We start from the raw sequence: 21790 nt of genomic DNA, 5'->3' as shown, positions 1-21790 counted from the left end.
GTTGGATAACTAATAAAATGGTTAGCTCAGTTAACTTAAAGCTAATGTGATACTGAGGAATATTTGGAAAAAATATTCATATAGAAGTCATCTAAATATTCAGTAATGTCATAATTATTTAGAATAGATGGATTGTGGTTAGCAATGGAATCCAGAATGTTTCGTCCCCCTTCAGACTTGTCAACTGGATACACCTGCATCCCACAACTAATGTTCGCATTATGACCCGAACCCAGTACCCTAAGCTTTCAATGCTCAACACGTTATCCATTGAGCAGCTGAGCCCACATAGCCAATAACTTATTCGGCAGACATGATGTTTATACCATCCCCAATAAGAATTTGAACTATCTCATTGTTGATATTCAAGACTAGATTTTGGTCATATGTTCATTTTCTGTAGATTGCTTAGAAATAGACATTTTTGTCGCAAGTTATTGAGAATAGACTGACTGTGATCAGCAGCGCAATCCAGAAGGTGCATTTATTTCTACCTCGGAATCATTCGCTAAGGTTACAATAACCTATGATCGTCTTTTAAAAAACTGAATGCAAATTCATTATGTGAAGTGAAGCCAGATATAGGATTATCAAACAATATAAAGCACCAAACAAAAGTCTGAAAATCCTTACGGGTACTGACCAACTTCAAAATCGAATAAAGAACAGTACACTTTTAAAACATTAAGTTATGAACTATAAGTTTCCACTTTTGCCTTTTACTTTATTTGTGATGGAGTTCAATCCTAATCTAATGCCATTCCAATCTTAAACGTGACTTGTTTGACCTAGCATATCATGGACTTCATCAAAAGAGTAGTTAATAATAAGTTTTTTTTCTAAAATACTTAGTAAATTATAAAGTTTAACCGAAAAATAGATATTCGAAGCAGGTTTAATTTTGACTAATCCATTAACAAAATTCCCAAATAAGACGAAACACGAGTTCCGGATCAAATAGCCCTAACCAAATATCAAAAAATAATAAGTGAAGACAATAATATAACTTAAAACTGACAAATGACATACCTTAACAGAGCAAACAGCATTTGTATTTCGATGACAGCACTTATGTACAACTGAAAAAGAGCCTTTACCGATTTCCTCTAATAAGACATAATCGACTGAAAATGGTTTATATTTTACACCTGACAAGCCAACTAAGCGAAGAAAACGTCTTGCCACTGTAGGAGTTAAGGGTGGAAGATCTTCTGGAACATGTACTGGATTTGCACGATCTGTGTATTAAAGAAGAAATAAGAAAATGGTTATATGAATTGCAATCATAGCATTGTGTTACACTTCTGCATATGCGTGATAGTTGAAGTTCCTAAAACAATTATTCACGAAAATGGCGATATATTTTGAGAACCCGAGACAGTATTCTTCTCATAGAAAATATTTATTAAAGATAAATCATCTTCATCACAAGAAAAACTACGTTTGTCACATTCAATAATTGTTAGTGACTCTTATATTTTATAGTCTTCTCTTATACACATCTTTATCTGAGTGCTGTCAAGCAAGAAACGAAAACCTGTGTTAATCTGAACGCAAGATATAAAGTTTAGGCGAAAGAATTGTATAATATAGTGTTGCGAGCAGTATAAAACTTCCATTGACGACAAACTACAGATGATATTAATAATTATATGACTAGCACAACCATCATCAAAAATGTACAGGTGTTTCTAAATGCAAGATATTCAATATCCGTTGGCCGGATATCATTAGCAACAACATACTATGACAGAGAAAAAACCCGTATCCAGCCGAAGAGGAAATTAGGAAAAAACGCTGGAAGTGGATAGGACATACATTGAGGAAATCATCAAACTTCATCACGAGGTAAGCGTTAACATTAAGTTCTCAAGGCAAAAGTAACGGAGGCAGACCAAACAACACGTTGAGTCAGGAATCGAAAGCAGACATCAAAAGAAAGAATAGCAACTGGAAACAAATGGGACGGAGAGCCCAGGAAGAAGTCAATGGAAGAATCCTGGTTGTTAGTCTATGATTCACAAAGAGTAAGTAAGTAAGTGTTGTTTTGTGAGCAATGTTGATTTTAAAGGGCTTGAAGATCCTTGTGATGGGTTTCTGAGATATTTCACGCATATGTTAGCACGATCTGTATCATGGCTTCGGAGATTGGTTTCTTGATGGTTTGTTTATTGGCCAGAGACCATTTGATGAGTTTGTTGGAGTAGAAATTCGGACAAAAGATCCACTAAAGATGAGTTTTTCCAATTTTTTGCGTAGTGAGGAAGCTGAAGTGCGTTTTAGTTTTTCTGAATAGTGTCTGAACACAACTTCATTTTGTGTGCTGTTAAATTGTTACTGCTGCGTATGTGTTCACATAGGTGTGAACGGAATTTTAAAAACTAAATATTGTATAGAAATTCTTTAGTGTTCTGCTACTAATAATAATATTTAATGAAAATAAATATAGAATATATTTACTAAGAACGAAATTACTGTGGTCAGCTATGTACATGAATACATATGTACGTAAATTCATTATGACAAGTCAGTAAACATTAAGGAAACATGTATAAATATGCATATGAATCACACCATTACATATATCGATAAAAGTGTGATACTGAAAAGACGAGATGTAGCTAGATTTCTACCAATACACATACCATCATCGTGTCGAGAACTATAATTGAATTTTTCTTTCGGTGAACTCAAACAAGTGATATTTGTTCCATTCAATACTTCTTTATTAAGGTTAACATGGTTGTTGCAATTATTTGTAGTTGTGGTATTATGATTATCATTATGCTCTGCAAAAAATCCAGGAGCTATATAACTGAATTCACGAAATAACGCATGCGCTGATGCACTGGCTGGTGGACATGGCGAGTCTGTAAGTTGAAAGCATTTGAAAAAAAAACGTCAAGAAATTCTGCTTACGTAGAAATATTTAGTGAGCAAGATAACTAATGATGTATACAACATCGCACAAACGCAAGGATAAATAAATAATGAAGAATAAAATATTTAAGATTTTGCGAAAAATAAATACTGAGTGTATCTGTTATTGTGATCGAATGAAGGTTACAACTTAACTACACTAGATCAGTTAGATGACATCTAAACAAGAGATTAATCCATAAAGGAGTGAAAACAAAATATTTAGTTTTCTACAATGTTTGACAGGAGTGGTGTTAAACACTATTTCTAACTGTTATTGATCTTTATCATTAATTCAAATGACAATGCTTCATCTGTTGTAACATGACTGAGTGAAGTTGAAAAAAGTAGGTCTAGAAACATAATATACTTGTTGCCAACTCCTTACAAGAACACCGAGTACCATAAAATCTACGAGACCATGTAATTTTAATTTGTATACATGCAGAGAATAATCTAACAAAAAAAGTGAACCGGAGCACAACACGATCTAGATTTAAAATCTGTTCAGTAAACATTAAAAGTGTTTACAAAACTTATCAAAAATCCACAACTATAGTCCCCAATACAACAGGAATAAGCATAACACTTAACTACGAAATACCTTTTGCTGTAATTAAAAAAGTTCACATTTTCAACTTTAATCGATTTGAAAAGTTACTCTCAAATACTATCGAAGTTTATTATTGTAATTTGATAAATTGCCCAAACGTTTATTGCGTTATATATATAATATTCACTTTTATTAACAACTCATTATAAGAAATTGTATCTCTGTTATAAACACTGTAGCAAATACCTACCATGTGGTGTACGTGATGTATATTCTGAATCGAAATTTAGGATGTCATTAATTGATGAGCAAGGAGGTTTAAATGGTGGTTGAATACAACCATTTAGTAAATCATCCCAATTGATTGTATTGAAAAATTCATGATTTTTTAAATGTTCAGATCCATCAGGTCCATATCCTAGCGTGGGAAAAAAACAAAAAAATTGGTATACAGAAAAAAACTTCAAACGATAAACTTAACAATAAACACAATATTTGTTGGAAAGGCCTATGACACGGATTTATCAACCGGAATTGATATTTAAATAATTTATTTCATGGAATTAGGTTTTGTATAGATTGATGAATAAACGTGTAAACACTATGGTCATTATCTATTCAAAGTAAAGATAATCTTGATTAAAAAAACACTATAACTACCAAAACAAAAAAATGGACATAGAACATGCGATTTTCTGACTATAATAATAATAATAATAATAATAGAAGTCTCAGGATGGCTCACCGTCCAGCGTAATTGTTGATCAAGTGCACTGAATAGTTGTCTATGTTAGAACCAATCAAATTCACCAATGTATTCAGTCAATACAGCAAGTGTTACTAAGTTTGTTGACTAAGCACTGAGAAAACTCTTAAGACGTTTATGAAGTGTTGAGAGTTCTCTATTGCCATTAGCACTGTTAATGTCTTTACTACTCTCCAACCGATAAACTGAATAAAAAAAAACACTTCTAATTGGATTAAATGTCTCAAAGATATCCCAGGAGTTTTCAAGAGTAATGCAGAGTCAAAATTAATATTAAAATCCTGTCTTTATGAAAACATAGAGCGTGTATAATTCCTTGTGCCTTCGAATAGTTGGTTCTCACAGTCCGAATGATTAATGCCGTAGTATATTTCGGAAGAAACTCCGCCTGGAGTCCCTCCGGGGGCTACTGCCGGTCCCAAGCCCGGATAAAGGAGGAGGGTTGGGCATGGGGTTAGCGTCCCCATCCCGTAGAAAACTAACTCGCTAAAAAAACGCTAACCAGAAAAAATTATTCAAACCTTTTAAACTCTGCCCTGGGAGTCAGAAGATCTTCATTTAGAAGAATTATGACGCCTCATGATGAAAGCCGAATCCCTTCGGAAGTTACGAGGCCGATGCCCCTTCTGACAACCAGAGCGACCATTTATTTAGGTACATGGAATGTTCGTACAATGTGGGACACCGGAAGAGCCTTCCAAATTGCTGCAGAAATGAGAAGATACAACCTAGAGGTACTTGGGATCAGTGAAACACATTGGACACAAGTTGGACAACAACGACTTACTACAGGAGAGCTCCTGTTATACTCCGGTCATGAAGAAGAAAATGCACCACATACACAAGGAGTTGCATTGATGCTGTTCAAACAAGCACAAAATGCGCTTATAGGATGGGAATCTCATGGACCAAGGATCATCAAAGCCTCGTTCAAAACAAAGAAAGAGGGCATTTCAATGAACATCATCCAATGCTATGCGCCTACCAACGACTACAATGAAGACGCTAAAGATCAATTCTACAATAGGCTGCAGTCTATCGTCGAGAAGTGCCCAACAAAGGACCTGACCATTCTGATGGGAGATTTCAACGCCAAGGTTGGAACGGACAACACTGGATATGAAGACATCATGGGACGACACGGACTGGGAGAAAGAAACGAAAATGGTGAGAGATTTGCAAATCTATGTGCCTTCAATAAGCTGGTCATAGGCGGCACCATATTCCCACATAAACGCATACACAAAACCACATGGACTTCACCGGATCACTCTACACAAAACCAAATCGACCATATTTGCATCAACAAAACGTTCAGGAGGACTATAGAGGACGTGAGAACCAAGAGAGGAGCTGATATAGCATCAGATCATCACTTACTGGTCACAAGATGAAATTGAAACTCAAGAAGCACTGAACAACGGGGCAGACAGTATCACAAAAGTTCAATACGGCCTTTCTTCAGGATACTAACAAACTCAACGAATTCAAGATAGTCCTCAGCAATAAGTTCCAGGCCTTTCATGATCTACTCAATGGAGAAGGAACTACTGCGGAGAGCAACTGGAAGGGGATCAAAGAAGCAATCACTTCAACATGTCATGAGGTCCTGGGTCACAAGAAGCACCACCACAAGGAATGGATCACTGTTGATACACTGGATAAGATTCTAGAAAGGAGGAACAAGAAGGCAGCGATTAATACCAGCCGAACAAGAGCAGAAAAAGCCAAGGCACAAGCTGAATACACGGAAATAAACAAACAAGTGAAGAGGAGCATCAGAACCGACAAACGTAAATATGTGGAAGATTTAGCAACGACGGCGGAAAAGGCTGCAAGAGAAGGAAACATGAGACAATTGTATGACACGACAAAGAAACTCTCTGGAAATCGCCGCAAACCAGAACGACCAGTGAAAAGCAAGGAAGGCGAGGTAATCATCAACATTGAAGAGCAACAAAACAGGTGGGTAGAACACTTCAAAGAACTGTTGAATCGACCAGCTCCACTGAACCCACCCAACATCGAAGCAGCACCCACGGACCTCCCAATCAATGTTGGCCCACCAACAATTGAAGAAATCAGCATGTCCATCAGACAAATCAAGAGTGGCAAAGCAGCAGGACCGGACAACATCCCAGCAGAGGCACTAAAAGCAGACGTAGCGGCAACTGCAAGGATACTCCACATTCTCTTCAATAAGATTTGGGATGAGGAACAAGTACCAACAGACTGGAAAGAAGGACTACTGATCAAAATACCGAAGAAAGGCGATCTCAGCAAGTGTGATAACTACAGGGGCATCACTCTTCTCTCAATACCGGGAAAAGTCTTCAACAGGGTATTGTTAAACAGGATGAAGGACTGCGTAGACGCCCAACTTCGTGACCAACAGGCAGGATTCCGTAAGGATAGATCGTGTACAGACCAAATCACAACTCTACGGATCATTGTGGAACAATCAATTGAATGGAATTCATCACTCTACATCAACTTCATTGACTACGAAAAGGCATTTGATAGCGTGGACAGAACAACACTATGGAAACTTCTTCGACACTACGGTGTGCCTCAGAAGATAGTCAATATCATACAGAACTCATATGATGGATTACACTGCAAAATCGTGCATGGAGGACAGTTGACAAAGTCGTTCAAAGTGGAGACCGGTGTTAGGCAAGGTTGCTTACTCTCACCCTTTCTCTTTCTCCTGGTGATCGACTGGATCATGAAGACGTCAACGTCTGAAGGAAAGCGCGGGATACAATGGACATCTAAGATGCAGTTGGATGATCTAGACTTCGCAGACGATCTGGCCCTTCTATCCCAAACGCAACAACAGATGCAGGAGAAGACAAACAGTGTGGCAGCAGCCTCAGCAGCAATAGGTCTCAATATACACAATGGGAAAAGCAGGATTCTCCGATACAACACAGAATGCACCAATCCAATCACAATTGACGGAGAAGATTTGGAAGATGTAAAAACCTTTACGTATTTGGGCAGCATCATTGATGAACAGGGTGGATCTGATGCAGATGTGAAGGCGCGGATCGGCAAAGCAAGAGCAGCATATTTACAACTGAGGAACATCTGGAACTCAAAGCAACTGTCAACCAACACCAAGGTCAGGATTTTCAATACAAATGTCAAGACAATTCTACTGTATGGGGCAGAAACCTGGAGAACTACAAAAGCCATCATCCAGAAAATACAGGTGTTTATTAACAATTGTCTACGCAAAATACTTCAGATCCATTGGCCGGACACTATTAGCAACAACGTACTGTGGGAGAGAACAAACCAGATCCCAGTGGAGGAAGAAATCAGGAAGAAGCGCTGGAAGTGGATAGGACACACATTGAGGAAAGCACCCAACTGCGTCACAAGACAAGCCCTCACATGGAATCCTGAAGGTCAAAGGAAAAGAGGAAGACCAAAGAACACATTACGCCGAGAAATGGAGATAGACATGAGAAAAATGAACAAGAATTGGAAGGAACTAGAAAAGAAGGCCCAGGATAGAGTGGGTTGGAGAATGCTGGTCAGCGGCCTATGCTCCATTGGGAGTAGCAGGCGTAAGTAAGTAAGTAAGTAAGTAAGTAATATTTTGGAAGAATGTCTGTGCACAAGTCTTGAGTCAAATATTTAGGGCTAGGTCCCCTTTATGAAAGATTACTCTACCCACTACCCGGACATGGCTACACTTAATTTCATTCCATTTTCAGAGCATAAAGTAGTCACTTAACGGTAAAACGGGGAAAACTTGAAGACAATAGAGCAGGAAACAACGAGATAGCCGAAGAGTCGGACTTCTAACAACTTACAGAAGTGTTTTGAGCAATGGAAAAAAATTGTACAAATGTATCCCAGAAAATAAGTCATATTTTGTATAAAAAACTATTGATATATCGTGAAATTTGTAAAAATAATATCCCCTCAGTTCGTGTATTTATTGAACAGACTGTATTTAATTCAAAATTAGGTAAGTAGTACCACAAAACATCTATACACTTTACTGTGTATAACTAAATAGCTTTAACTATAAATCTCTTAATATCCAGATAGTTATTGATTGTTGGATCCTAATAAAACACTGTGAATTAAGTGACCATGACAATATAAAGGGTTTAGAAAGTATTGAAGCTACTTAACTGTTTCGGCAGTTAATGACAATATCATTGGTATCTATTTATTATCAATTAAACGAAATTCATACAATAATCCAATCATACTGATAAAATTAAGAATAAATACAAAAAATGCAACAATTTCTTCATAATTAACATAATTTTAATGATTATATCTAAATTCAGTAGTATCTTATATTTAATGTATCATTTGAAGTCCAAAACATTTATCAGTTAAATTACATCTTATTCATGGAGGGAATTAATTTGGATTTAAATAAACTTGTATGCCTTTATGATTTTTTTCAAAAAAAAAACAAACCACTGAATTATTTGACATGAAAGTCATTCACTATTAGCCTATACTAACTAGTGAAAGAAATGCAAATTGCTGCTTGTGTACAGCTCTTATGAATCTATTATGTAAGCAGTAGGTTTCATTGTTTTGTGTATATAAACAGGCAGACAAACAGCTAGATAAGAAGAAACAGACAACTTCAGTTTTCCAACTTAAGAAATCAAATTGTATCACATTTTTCTGCAATCCATATCACTACCAAGAATAATCGTAGAATATAATCAATGTAAATAAAACAACAAGTACTACAATCAAAATTAAGGGATTATATAATATATATACGCATATGCCTCTTTAGTTAACTCGAAGTTCCTGCTTTTTAAAGAATACATCCATTTGGTACAGGTATGGACAACCTTATCAGTATTCTTGTTACTTTTATTAACAATATTATCATTATTGTTCAATCCCATCAGTTTCTCAAGCTTCCACGGTGTTTTTGGTTATAACTAGCTAACATGAAACAATAGAATAAAAAATGGGTCTAAACAGTTCTCCTCCACTCGGTATTCTTGTTCTGTTTAATGGGCTTAGTATGTACGTTCAATTAGGTAATTTCTGCCATATTTAAATATCATCATTTTGTTTAGCTTGACATCATTTTAAGTGATCTGATCAAACAAATTTTCCAGCACTAGTCATGCCTACTGTGTAATAAATATTGTGCAGTTATAGATCTCCGGCTCGACCCCTTCAAAGGCTACTGCCGGTCGCATTCCCGGATAAGAGAGGAGGGTTAGGGATAGAGGTGCCAACCCTTGCAAAGAAAACGCTAACCAAAATAACCACTTAAACTCTGCTGTGAGAGTTTAGGATTCTTCGTATAGAAGGGTTATGACACCTCATGGTAAAAGCCGGGATTATTCAGAAGAGTTGGCTCAAGATCCTTTATCGGCGGCCTATGCCTCCAAGGGAGATAACAGGCTTAAGCAAGTAAATGGTCGTATACAAAAACATATATATACCTGAAGATTTAAACAGAATTGTCATATGTAGAAAATAATCATTCGAATAAATAAAAACGACAATCAACTAATGAGATAATTTAGTAAGTATAAAATCTGTTAGATAAATAATTCGGTAACAGCTTTCTTCTTACCTAGCCGATTCGATGGAGTTCGTTTGAAAAGAGCACGTAGTAAACTTTGAGCTGAAGGACTAAGAAACTGTGGCATTGATAATTTAGCTCTAAAAAACAAAACAAAATCAAGTTTAGTAAACAAAATGGTCATACAAAATAAAATATTTATTTTGCAATTAGTTTACCAAGCTTTTTAATAAGCTTGTTTTTTGCAACAAAGTTAACTCGTGATAACGTTGTATGTTTATTATCGTTTCATGATAGTTTATAAAAAATAAAGAGATCTACAACATCAAGTAAATTAGTGGAAATTCTTTCTAACTTCTTTCCGTTTACTTAAATCAAACAGATTTCAATGCCAAATCTATGACATACATTGACTTGATTTATGTTTACAGGTATAGTAAAACAAAATAGTCTATTCATTCCATCTTGATTCGTATCCAATTAAAAACTAGTGTGTATAAAACACAATAAACTCTATTCAAAATGTTCATCACTTCATAAGAAAACTAATCACAGTTTATCTGAATAAGCTATTTAGTTAAAACAGAGTGAATATCTGAAATCATAAACTAGAGGCTATTTTTAGAGCATTTCAATAGTATTACAAAGTCAAAGTTAACAATCAAAAGAGAAATTAGCTTTCAAATGTAACCAAATGAAACCCAATATAAATTGGTGAGAAAAAACAATTTGTCTTAAAATTTAATGTAATATGACACAATACATACTGATAATGTCACTGCAGGATACATAATCTTTTCATATGCAACATAAATGTCTATTTTACCGGTTATTGAACCTAAAAAATTTATGTGTTTTTAATAAGTTTAGACTAACAGCTTTAGGATTTTTGTTTTGATTTCAAAAATAACATGCTACATTCAAGAGTAGAACAATTCTTATCAATCTAATTATATTTTAACAGTTGAATTCACGAGCCAATCTAAGCTAGACCACCATTGAAAACCTGTAAGTACTGGACGGCCGTTTTGTCCTAGTATGACAATTCTCAGCAGTGTGCATCCACGATCCCGAACACGAGACTTGAACCCAGGGTCTTCAGTCTCAAATTATAACCATTTCATTGCAATATTTTCCAATACATATTTGGGAGATATTTCTCAGCAAAATTGAAAAACCAAAAGCTAACACTTGAACAAGTCAACAAAATCAATTAATATGCACACTTTAGTTATTTACATTCAAACAACTATACATTGAAATATTCTATGATTTTTTTCTAATTATGTACTGAATAACAAAACACAGAATACCCAGTTGTACAAAAGAAAAATATCTTAACATATACTACACAATAAACAGTAAATAAGAAAAAGATAAAAATTAAGGCATTGAAATGAACTCTTTAATTTCATTTAATTTAGCCTGTAAAATTTTTTTGTTTCTGACACAGAAATATTTTATTCTGAAAAAATAAAATAAAAAACATTTTACATACTTTTAAATATTTTACAATTTTTTGTTATGTTTAATCTGTACAATACAACATTATTATTATATTAGATAATATAATTTAGGAAAGTAAAAATCTAAGTTATATAGAAATTATACCTGGTAAAATAGATAAGTTATTTCCTTCTTAAAAGTGTGAAGGTGAACAAGGTGCATTACGTGTGAGTTGTTAAGTACTTGATATTTTATTGATTATCAGATGGTAACATCAACAATTACTAGTCGATGTACACACTGTGTTGTGATAAATTGAATACATGTTTATAAATATAACGATAGAGTTGGTAATGAACTTGCAAAAGTGATTAGTTTAGGACTGAGAAACTTTTTTTTTTCAATAAGAGCAGTTTGTTTGAAACAATTAATTGTAATGAAGCTATTATGTGCTGTGCATAGCAACAAACTTATAATGGCAGATAGAAGTTAATGTTGTTTTTGGTGGGGTCATCAAACGATGTGCTCTACAAAACAATAACTATTTTTCACAGATAAGGAAGAGAAAAGACGTACCATAAATCTGAGTACAAAGTAAACAGTCAAATGAAAATATTCTGAAGCGAAATTTCAATTTTCGTGTAGGTTCATTCAAAGGCATAAATTATGTAAACATCAAGAAAATAAACCTATTTTGTGGTAACCATTTGGTTTAGATTACAAAATCCATTTTTCATCAGTATTTTAAGTAATTCTTAGAACATCAATCTTAAGAATTGGATACCGAGATAAATTTTAACTACACACATTTATTCTTACGTACAAAGGATCATTTCATAATCTCACCATGTATCAAGTTATTGCAGTTAATCTTATGATCCACGAAAAATGTCGAACTAAAAGTCACTCTCATGAAAGCAATTACTACGGAAGAACGACAATTTAAACAATATAAAACTGGTAACTTATCCCCACATATTTGGAGTATAACAGCATTGTACACTTGTACATTAAAACACATAAATACGTTGTCACATCGTTACATACAATCAGTTTAAAATTATCGTGTAATTATTCAGCGGTACAATTATTCTCCTGTCACGCTTGATTTCTAACAATTCAATTTCTATGAGAATGCTATTTCCTATATTGTAAAAAAGCTACATTTCAATAGTGAGTTGGAAATACTACAATCATAAACGTCTTTAGTTAATTTTTTTGCAAACCATGTGTGGTATACAATATTGTCTCCATGTCAGTAAGTTAACTATACATGACGTCGAACTTGAAACATATGTATATCGGTTCAAGTTGTCATGCCACACTAGCACAGTGAGATGAAATTGTCTAAACGAAACCAAGAGTAGTAGAAGTATGAAAGATATCAGTAGTTGTAGGAGAGATCAGGTATTTTCCGATAAAAACATTCACTATAATACTAGACACTTTATTCAAGTCTCAGTGATACACATCACTTAACAAACAAATGAGAGAAAAATCTTAGACAAAAAATACTACTTTTCATCAAACTCATATAAGAACAATATCAATACTGAATCGTTAATTATTAATAAGGATTTTGATGTTACAGTTGTATATCAATTTATATGAAAATGAAGGAATAAACAAAGTCTCCTCTCGATGTCAAAAAGTAAAAAAGCTGACCAATGGTTTATTATTAATTATAATCATTAAATCTGTTAGTAGGATCATTAACATCTTTGATTAAATCTACCAATTCTTCAAGTGAAAAAAGCCTATTAACGGTTTACCGTTATCTCAAATTGCTAACCATTTATCTGAATGATCTATGTTCCATCTGTTAAATTGATATCACTGTGTTAATTTGCAGTAGAGAAATGTAATTAAAGATTCTGCTTTACTTGACTATACACAACTTTAAGGAAGCTGTCAACAGAAAGTCGACTGTTAGGTAGTTGGATTTAGTTGGCATGAAACTCATAAGCAGTAGGTCAGTAGCTGCACCGATAGAAGAATTGTGGTAATGTCTCAGACTGTGAAGTTGAGTGGGGTGAGTACGAATCCTACAGGGAGTATTAATGCCCTCAAGACTGCAGATATTTTTTATTAACAGGGTTTCCTCCTGATTACCTATAACTCCCTAAAATCAAAACACACTGCACACGACGCCGAGCACTTAGAAGAGTGACCACACTGCAGCTTGATCACATGAATTACAAACAGTAATGAAAGCTTGGTCAATATTCTTTGTAGTTTAAATCTACAGCCGAAATCGACTATAATACTCTTGTCAGTATTTAACCGATGCAATAATGTACGTCGTTTCACAAAAGAGTATCCAAGAAGAGCGCAAATTGTATCACAGATAATTTGTTGTGAGAGTAAAACTTATTAGGAATAAATGAGCAAATTTTTTATCTATAATTTGTCAGTCTATGTTGATTATTACATTGAAATTATTGGAATGATCATTTAAAATATATCTTAATATGATGAAAAAATTATTAATGTTATTTTATTATAATGTATATACATCTTGAAGATTTAGTCATACTACATGACCAAGTTGGTTTTAGTTACATTAAATACAGAACTTTTCTAAGTTTATCAATTTAAACCAATTATTATTTAAACCAATTAGCCTGGAAAAACGTCAACATTTTCAATAATTCCAACAATTCAACATAATTATTCTGCCAAGTTAGGGGTATACTAAAAAAGTCAGGTATTCAGTACAAACCTACAGCCTGATACACATGTACATTGAACTAAGTAGTCATTACCAATGTAAGACGTTGAACAATGACTCGCATAAATTTACTAATATTATTACATAAAGAAGCAATTTTTCATTAAGAATAATCCACTCAACACTTATTTACGAGCACAAGTAACAAATGTGAATGGTTATTATTTCAGAAGTTTGAGGTTTACCTTTCGAAAAAAACAGATTTTCAAACATATAAAAACGTTTTGCGTGGTACACAAATCTATTTAGTATTAGATATATACAGAAGATCAATTAATTAATGTTTATGTTTCTGGTGGAAATCGTTGGATTTATTTTGTACTTTGTGACTTTTTGTCTTTCTGTACATTGAATTTTCTCCTGTTTTATTCTCGATATCCTGTTTCATTTATTCTTACAGCTTTTTTTCCCGATTATCTGCCACTAATATCAATGACAATTAATCTTCAATTCACTGTTTGTGTAAAACAAAACACAATGCGTAAATGTCACAGGCCTTGTTTTGTATTCTCTTCGGAAAAAAAAACCTCTCTACATGACCATTTCAATGCTTTCTCTTTAGCTGAGTTAGTTGGGAGTATTGATAACCACTGTTGACTGTATTTTCCAACTTATGTATACTTTTTGTTTCGAAGTTTTATCTTGCATTATTTGTTAAATAGATCTCAAATGCAACTCATAATGTATTATAAATTATTGCGTGACATGTATACTACTATATTTCAGTAGGTATTGTTTACAAACGTAGACATAGACAATATGAACATGTACACTATCTCCATTTTTAGAGCATTCGTTTCGAAACTCTGAACTAAAACTCATTCACATTACGTTTGAGACTGTATTTCGAGACGAATTAGTTTTTGATTTATTCATATGTGAATATTCACTTGCATGTGATTATACTTAACGATAAAACAAATCAGACTTACAAATACAAAAAAACACATATTAAAATACATTTCCATTATGTGTGTTATGTGATAGACTCCCCAATAATATTTTTAAAGCATTGAAACATATCCATTTTAAATAATTTACAAATGTATTTAGCAAACAAAGTATCAAAACAATGGATATTTCAGTAGCAGTAATAATTCACAAGGATTTCTATTAATAATATGTATTTAGTTTTTAGTAGTTCACTGTCTACTTTGAAATGAACGGATAGTGATCTTGATGCCTAATTCATAAAGAGCAAAACACAGTCATGACTTATAGACAAAATTACAATGTGTGAATTATTTGCTAAATATCTTTTTCCACTAAATAAACTATAGAGTTCAAAAAATATGCGCGGGAAATGAGGTCTTGGAATGAATGTTGAAATCGAGACGCATCTGATGATATGTAATTTAAACACGATACTAAATTTGAAGTTATAATTATAGCGATTACAAGTTCTCAAAACACAAACAACTGAGTCAGTTTTACGTGTTAGACTAACTGACTCGTGGAGAAGGTTAACCTCTAAATGATGGCGCCGGATAACATGACTGTGTATGATCAAATAAAGTATCGCAAATGCCTTAATAGCTACATCAACAGATGAAAACAAAGGATACAACAATCATTGAATATTTATTATCCTTCAACAAGTTTCCCCAAATTAATCATTAAAACGAATAATTTTACTGCTTTAGTGCGATACGTATTTATCAGTGCCCCCAAACGCCCTGGTACGGCCGAGAGCGGGGTGGGTTCGCCCTTCCTCTCGAAATACTCCCACACGGCCGCGCGTATACAGCCTCTGCCAGGGAAGTCCTACTCACTGCCTTCTCGTGGCGGGGATGTTGTTTACGAAAATGAGAGGACGAAAAGCGAATGTCCGGCGCTTTAACCGGATTCCAAACCAATGGTGCACATGGGCACCAGTATCCTGCGGGAACAAATGGCGTATGAACCAATTTTCGGTCACCGGCTACCATGGGACTGCATCTCCTTACGATGCTCCACTGCCTTGTGGGTTAGACCTTTAGGTCAAAGGCTCGGGGTGTGGCCCCCTAAGAGAACCACCTGCTTCGGTCTGGGCACCCGGGCAGTAACGCAGCCCACACGCAATTAATGAACTGAAATTGTGTGGCGCATATATGTTTGGCGCACTCCTGTACCAATATATATGTGTTCAAATAAAATAAATAAATAAATATTTACCAGTAGTACACACAGACTATGTACATTGCACGCGTTTTTTTGTATTTCATGTTACAGCAACTTTGTAACATTTCGTACTATAAGTCAAACTGGAAAAGCTTTAAAACATAAAATTCAGTTGCATTAATCAAATTTTCAAGTTATCAATATGCTTTCGATGTCATAATATCGGACTTTGAGAAAAAAACAGTTTGGAACGAATAACTAATCAAAATTGTTTTAACGCTTATATAGATTTTATTGATTGAGGAAAATCTCTCAGAAAATAGCTGTTCTCCACCAAGACAATTATTTTCGACAAATTAGACAGAAAACAGTTGTATTTACTATCCCGATATATATATATATATATATATATATATATATATATATATATATATATATATATATATATATATATATATATATATATATAAGAACAAGTCAAGATGATAAATAGTAAGAATCAGTAACTAAAAACCTGCAAGCCAACAAAAAATAAAATTCCTGATCTGATAATTAGAAAATATTATTCTCATAGACATTTAGTTTCGACAATGCAATCCTTTAATTAAGTTGTAAAAATAAAAACCTAACAATAAATTATTTCATAAGAACAATTTAAGGCTCATTCAGTTATTAAAATACAGATATCACAATATAAACCAGTTAACTTATGAAATAAGTCGTTGTTCACATGCTCTTAGTAAAAAATGTGTTTACTGTCATGTCTTCCTATTAATGCTAAAACGTGTGAAGATTTCAGGGTCAGTTGGCCGCTCATTCAAAGTAAATTCATATTGGCAATAGAAAATAACAATATACATATTTAGCTATCTTTATTTGTGTGACGCAAATATATTTGGTGTCCGTTTGTACCAATATTTATGTGCTCAAATAAATAAAAATTAATTAATATCCTTGTTTGCACACAGCTAATGCGTTTTCTTCATTGTCATCAACCATTGACTTTTTATTGAAAATACGTCACTATTAGTTTACTTACTTTAAAATCATTTGCATTGTATCTTTTCTACTCTCACTATGAAAAGGCAGCATACCAGTAAGTAATTCGTACATAAGTACTCCGAAACTCCACCAATCGGCAGCAGTACCATGTCCATGTCTACTTACAACTTCTGGAGCCATATATTCAACTGTTCCACAAAATGAATACGTTCGATCACCAGCAGATTCAAAAATTGACTCCTTTGATAGGCCAAAATCAGTTAAACGTACATGACCATCTTCATTCAGTAGAACACTTTATCAATTTGTTAAAAAAAGAGTACAAAAAAGTCCTAGTTCATTAATAAATATGAAGTCACCAGGAGAACTATCATAAACAGAAAGGAATCAATCGCATTAATCTAGTCTATATTTATGAAATGAGTAAAATAAAATCAAGAGATTTACAGTATATTTTAAAGCTTTTAATAGTCATTAATCCACAGACGTACTGCTCCCTGAAGGGAGCGACTACGATAGCTTTCGTTATACCTAAATCTGAAGTTGATGTATTCATAGATTGCAATAAAATATCAAGTAAAATGTACAATGATTACAAGCAAAGATGGATAAAGGCTAGCAGTGGAATCCAGGATGCGCGTTTCGTCCTATTTGGAACCCGTCAGCTGGATGAACCTGCATCTCAGACTTGATGCTCACTCTGGGACTCAGACCCAGTACCGTTCGCTTCAAATGCCATAGCGTTATCCACCTAGCTACAGAGTCCTGATAGTGCACAAAGATTTACGATATTAAAAACAAACAAATCAGAACATTCATTAGTATTTGCACATATAATCCGGTACGAACATAATTTTCTTGTAAAAATATCTTTATCAATCTACTGAAAACAATTAAAGATTTTATTGAGAACACAGAAACCCAAGTTAAGCAACCAATGAAATCTAGGAGGCATTGGATAGCTGTTACGTCCCAGAATGGGACTCCTTGGCAATGTGCATTCACGATCTTGCCAGGGATTGAACCAAGGTCCTTAGTTCCCATGGCTGAGTCCCATACTAGAATTAAACAGATGTCCAGTGATTCCTGATTTTTCATGGTTGCTCAACTTAGGTTGGTTCGTGATCTCAATAATATCTAACAATCTTCACTAACTCCTGTAATGATAATAAATAATAACTTCAATATGTAACTGGCTGATTCCTGATTAATATAATTCCAGACCAATATTTGATTTCTGTACTGCTGGTTTCTTTTGTGTTGACATGAAAGTTAGACAACATAAACGTTTTCAATAGTTAGCACAAAACAAGATTAGAATAACCAGTAAAAACGACTTAAAATTGCCAGCCAAAGATCTTACACACCGTCTACTGAGAAATATATGTGGTCGGATGGTTCGATAATAAAATCGCCGAGTGAAGACAGTATGGAATTCACTGAGGTATGAAAACCAGAAGCATAAAAATGCACTCTTAATCATGAGCGATGTAAGAACCTGTTATCAATACGTATTTGTACAAGTTGCTATGAATCATCAACACAACAATCTGAGATTGAGATCAATATCGGGACAGAGGAAGTAGAAGTGACATCACTGACACTAAAAATAACTTTAAAATTTTAACTACTCCTGGCAAAAGCTTATTTTCCGTAAAATATTTGTTTTGGTTTACATACATTATTATTACGTCTAAAAATAATACTCGTAAGTTCTGGGTACAAAGTGAGCGTATGATAACTAACTACGTTTACCAAAAATCGTTTTTCTAACGAGTAACGACAATATGAACCTTCACAAAAACAAGAATTGATTCGTTGCTTCCAGTCTCCTAAAATCATGCAAAGAATTTAGTAAAGATTAAAATTTTTCACAATGGTGAAGATTTGTAGATCAGGGAGATGATTTTGTTGAAGTTTTGTTAAAGCTCAGAGAACAACATCAAAACGTTTCAAAAAGATATGTAAATGTAGAAAGGAGACTGTAGAATAATAAAACATTTAAAGCCCGGAGGAAATAAAGCCTCCCCTTTAAAACCTGACATGAGATAAATTAAATCTTGCTTGGAGGTTTATTCTTTGGAAGACTCTACAAAAGATACACATCCAGCTTCACCCTGGGATCTTCGCGCATCTTACAGACTTTCATCTTAGAGTAGGACAAAATTTTGTCTAAAGCAAATATAAGTTCAAAGCTCTTAAAACACCCTTATAATTTTCATTTAAAATATTTTGAATACCAGGACTCTAAACAATAAGAAATATTTTTGAGTTAGATATCAATAAAAATTTGAAAGTTTTCTAGAGACTTACTTTTCAGGTTTTAGGTCTCTGTAAACTATCCCGTGACTATGTAAATAGTTGAGAGCCAATGCGATTTCAGCCAAATAGAATTTCACATCGTCTTCTGTAAACATGTACTTTACGTTAACGTAGAATAATGGAAACTTGAAGTTACCTCTTTGGACAAGCGGGAGAAAAGATCCCCTCCCCTTAAAAATTCCAGGATAAGATACACCTTTCCCTCAGTTTGAAAAGCTAAGGTAGTCAAATTAAACGGATGAGCATACCATAATGCAAATCAACAATGTATGGATGCTTAATTCTAGTTAAAATATCTCTTTCTAGCTTTGTCCTCAATCTATCACGAACTGCGAGTTCAGTCGAAATACCTATATTTCAAACCTTTCAAAACAGCCTTCTTTAGTACTTTCATTGCATACAAAGTTCCTTTATCATTTCCATTGTTTTTCCTCACAAGAAATACCTGTAGTAAATATAAGATTGTTGAGAACGACAATACCTTCCCAAAAGACCCTTGACCAATGACGTAAAGCAGATCAAAACATGATGGATCGACTTTTTCTGTATTGTGGGCTAGTTTTTCAATATTCACTTCAACTTCGGCAACATCGACCTAATACCGCCTAAGAATTAAAGAAATACAAACCTTTTGACAGCCAACATCCGGTGCGTCATCTATAGATATGCACTTTAACTATTCATAATGACAGTAATCCAAAAAACATACCTCATTCGTGACATCGCTTGCCTTCAGGAATGGTTGGCCAAGATGTGCAAGCGGCATCTCATTGATTACACCTTCGAAAAAGCGCACAAATTATTCCGAATATATTTTACTATTGAACTATGAAAATCTTCAAATTTTAAGAAACAGGTTTACTATCTTCAGACTTTGATTGATTTATATTAAAGTTTCTTCTAGAATGAAAAGACTTTTTCATTATCCTGACAATCTTTTAAAGCTACCAAATTTGACGACCGCAGAACCTAATCGAAACTATTTGCAAATTGTAACTACTGACTAACATACTATAGTACTTTTTTGATGTTCATATCTTTCTGTGTCCTTTTCGTATTAGGGGCCAAAGAACTCAAACTTTGGATTAATATTATGAGGAAGACATTAGTTACAAAATATATTACAAACTCATCTCCGCTTATAATTTCATACTAGGAAGTTCGCAAACGGAAAGCTCTCAAACTGATCAAGACTTTGTTTAAAGATCATTAACTTTAGTTCCTCCTTTCTAAAGCCAAATACTTTACTTTGATTAATAAGCGGATAAGATAGTGCGACCGCTCGTAAATGAAATCATGCAATTTGGCTTGCATACGATGTGTAGATTCATCAGTAAATACGCACCTGCCTCTTCACCATAGTTCGAATGCATCGCTTTTAAGTTTGAGATCACGTCACGACCGATTATTTCGTCCTCCTGCAGAAAAATGTAGCTTCGAAAGTCTTGCAAGGAGAAACGGTTTGTTTAAATAACTCATAGTTGACTCAGCACGGTAGAAAACCAGCTTCCATAGTTTTCGCTCACGTGAAACATGTTATGGCATGCATCGTTGTGTCGACAGTTCTCGGTTTGATGCTGGCTTCCGCGCATCTTGAATGGTTTCAGTTCGTGCTTTATAGAATTAATTTTAGAACTTATGCTTCGTTTGTAAGATTTTTATGTTAGCTTTATTCATGTCTTCCAAGTCAACTAAGCCTGACATAATTATGGTTTCATTGCGTAAACACGTCCACGCTGATCTGTCTTGAAAGTCAGAACTGGGTTTATCATCTTGAGAATGAAACAATGATTCAATAAAATCGTTGTACGAGTTAATGTTAATATCTTACAATCATTTGTAAAATGATAAAAAGTTACCTAGGTGATAAATAAAGAATGTGTTTGTAATAACCCAATGAGTAGAAAAATTAGATTTTCTGATGTTCCGTGACTTAGTTTGAGCCACTTCTTCAGGGAATTAGTAATAACCTGGGTGAAATTTTCCCCTGAAAGTTTTTATAATTTCAACCGTATTACAATGACGTTTTTTGCAAAATACATCATTAAACTCAATTAGAGCTCGTTAGCTTATACAGAAAGATGTAGCTCTGAAAAGCTTTTATCAATTACTATTTAGTTAACGATAGCAGGCAGTAGTAATAAATATTCACGTTTATTAAGCACCACAGAAGCTTGGGAATTTCATACGATTTCAGTTGTGGTTAGTCAAACTTGTTATCAACGGACTGGGAAAATGGTTTAAACGCTCAGTTCGTCAATATTGCTGTGAATCACCACGAAAATTTATAGGAATAAATATTTCTTCGCACGGAAAATCGAATGCGCTGTGTAAACTGAAGTATGCAATCCGAAAGTTGTCTCATTCAGTGAGACATATGAGTAAGGATTTCCTTGATTTCACAAGGCCAGTGAT

General features: G+C 34.1%; 1 protein-coding gene across 1 annotated transcript in view; it reads right to left on the bottom strand.

The window, feature by feature from the left end:
• Positions 1-20141, bottom strand: part of RPS6KA1 (Ribosomal protein S6 kinase alpha-1) — a gene marked incomplete at both ends in the record, with an annotated part of 50915 nt that extends 30774 nt beyond the window's left edge. The window contains 12 exons of the mRNA XM_051218766.1: positions 1030-1238; positions 2646-2870; positions 3723-3890; positions 9826-9914; positions 17091-17348; positions 19367-19473; positions 19512-19540; positions 19624-19704; positions 19739-19820; positions 19857-19970; positions 20004-20051; positions 20085-20141. Coding sequence (XP_051071609.1) covers positions 1030-1238; positions 2646-2870; positions 3723-3890; positions 9826-9914; positions 17091-17348; positions 19367-19473; positions 19512-19540; positions 19624-19704; positions 19739-19820; positions 19857-19970; positions 20004-20051; positions 20085-20141 — 1467 coding nt within the window. The remainder of the gene's footprint in view (positions 1-1029; positions 1239-2645; positions 2871-3722; positions 3891-9825; positions 9915-17090; positions 17349-19366; positions 19474-19511; positions 19541-19623; positions 19705-19738; positions 19821-19856; positions 19971-20003; positions 20052-20084) is intronic.
• Positions 20142-21790: the final 1649 nt, after the last annotated feature.

The sequence above is a fragment of the Schistosoma haematobium genome, chromosome ZW (assembly GCF_000699445.3).
Source record: "Schistosoma haematobium chromosome ZW, whole genome shotgun sequence".
NCBI lineage: Eukaryota > Metazoa > Platyhelminthes > Trematoda > Strigeidida > Schistosomatidae > Schistosoma > Schistosoma haematobium.
This window is presented reverse-complemented; position numbering and strand designations above follow the sequence as displayed.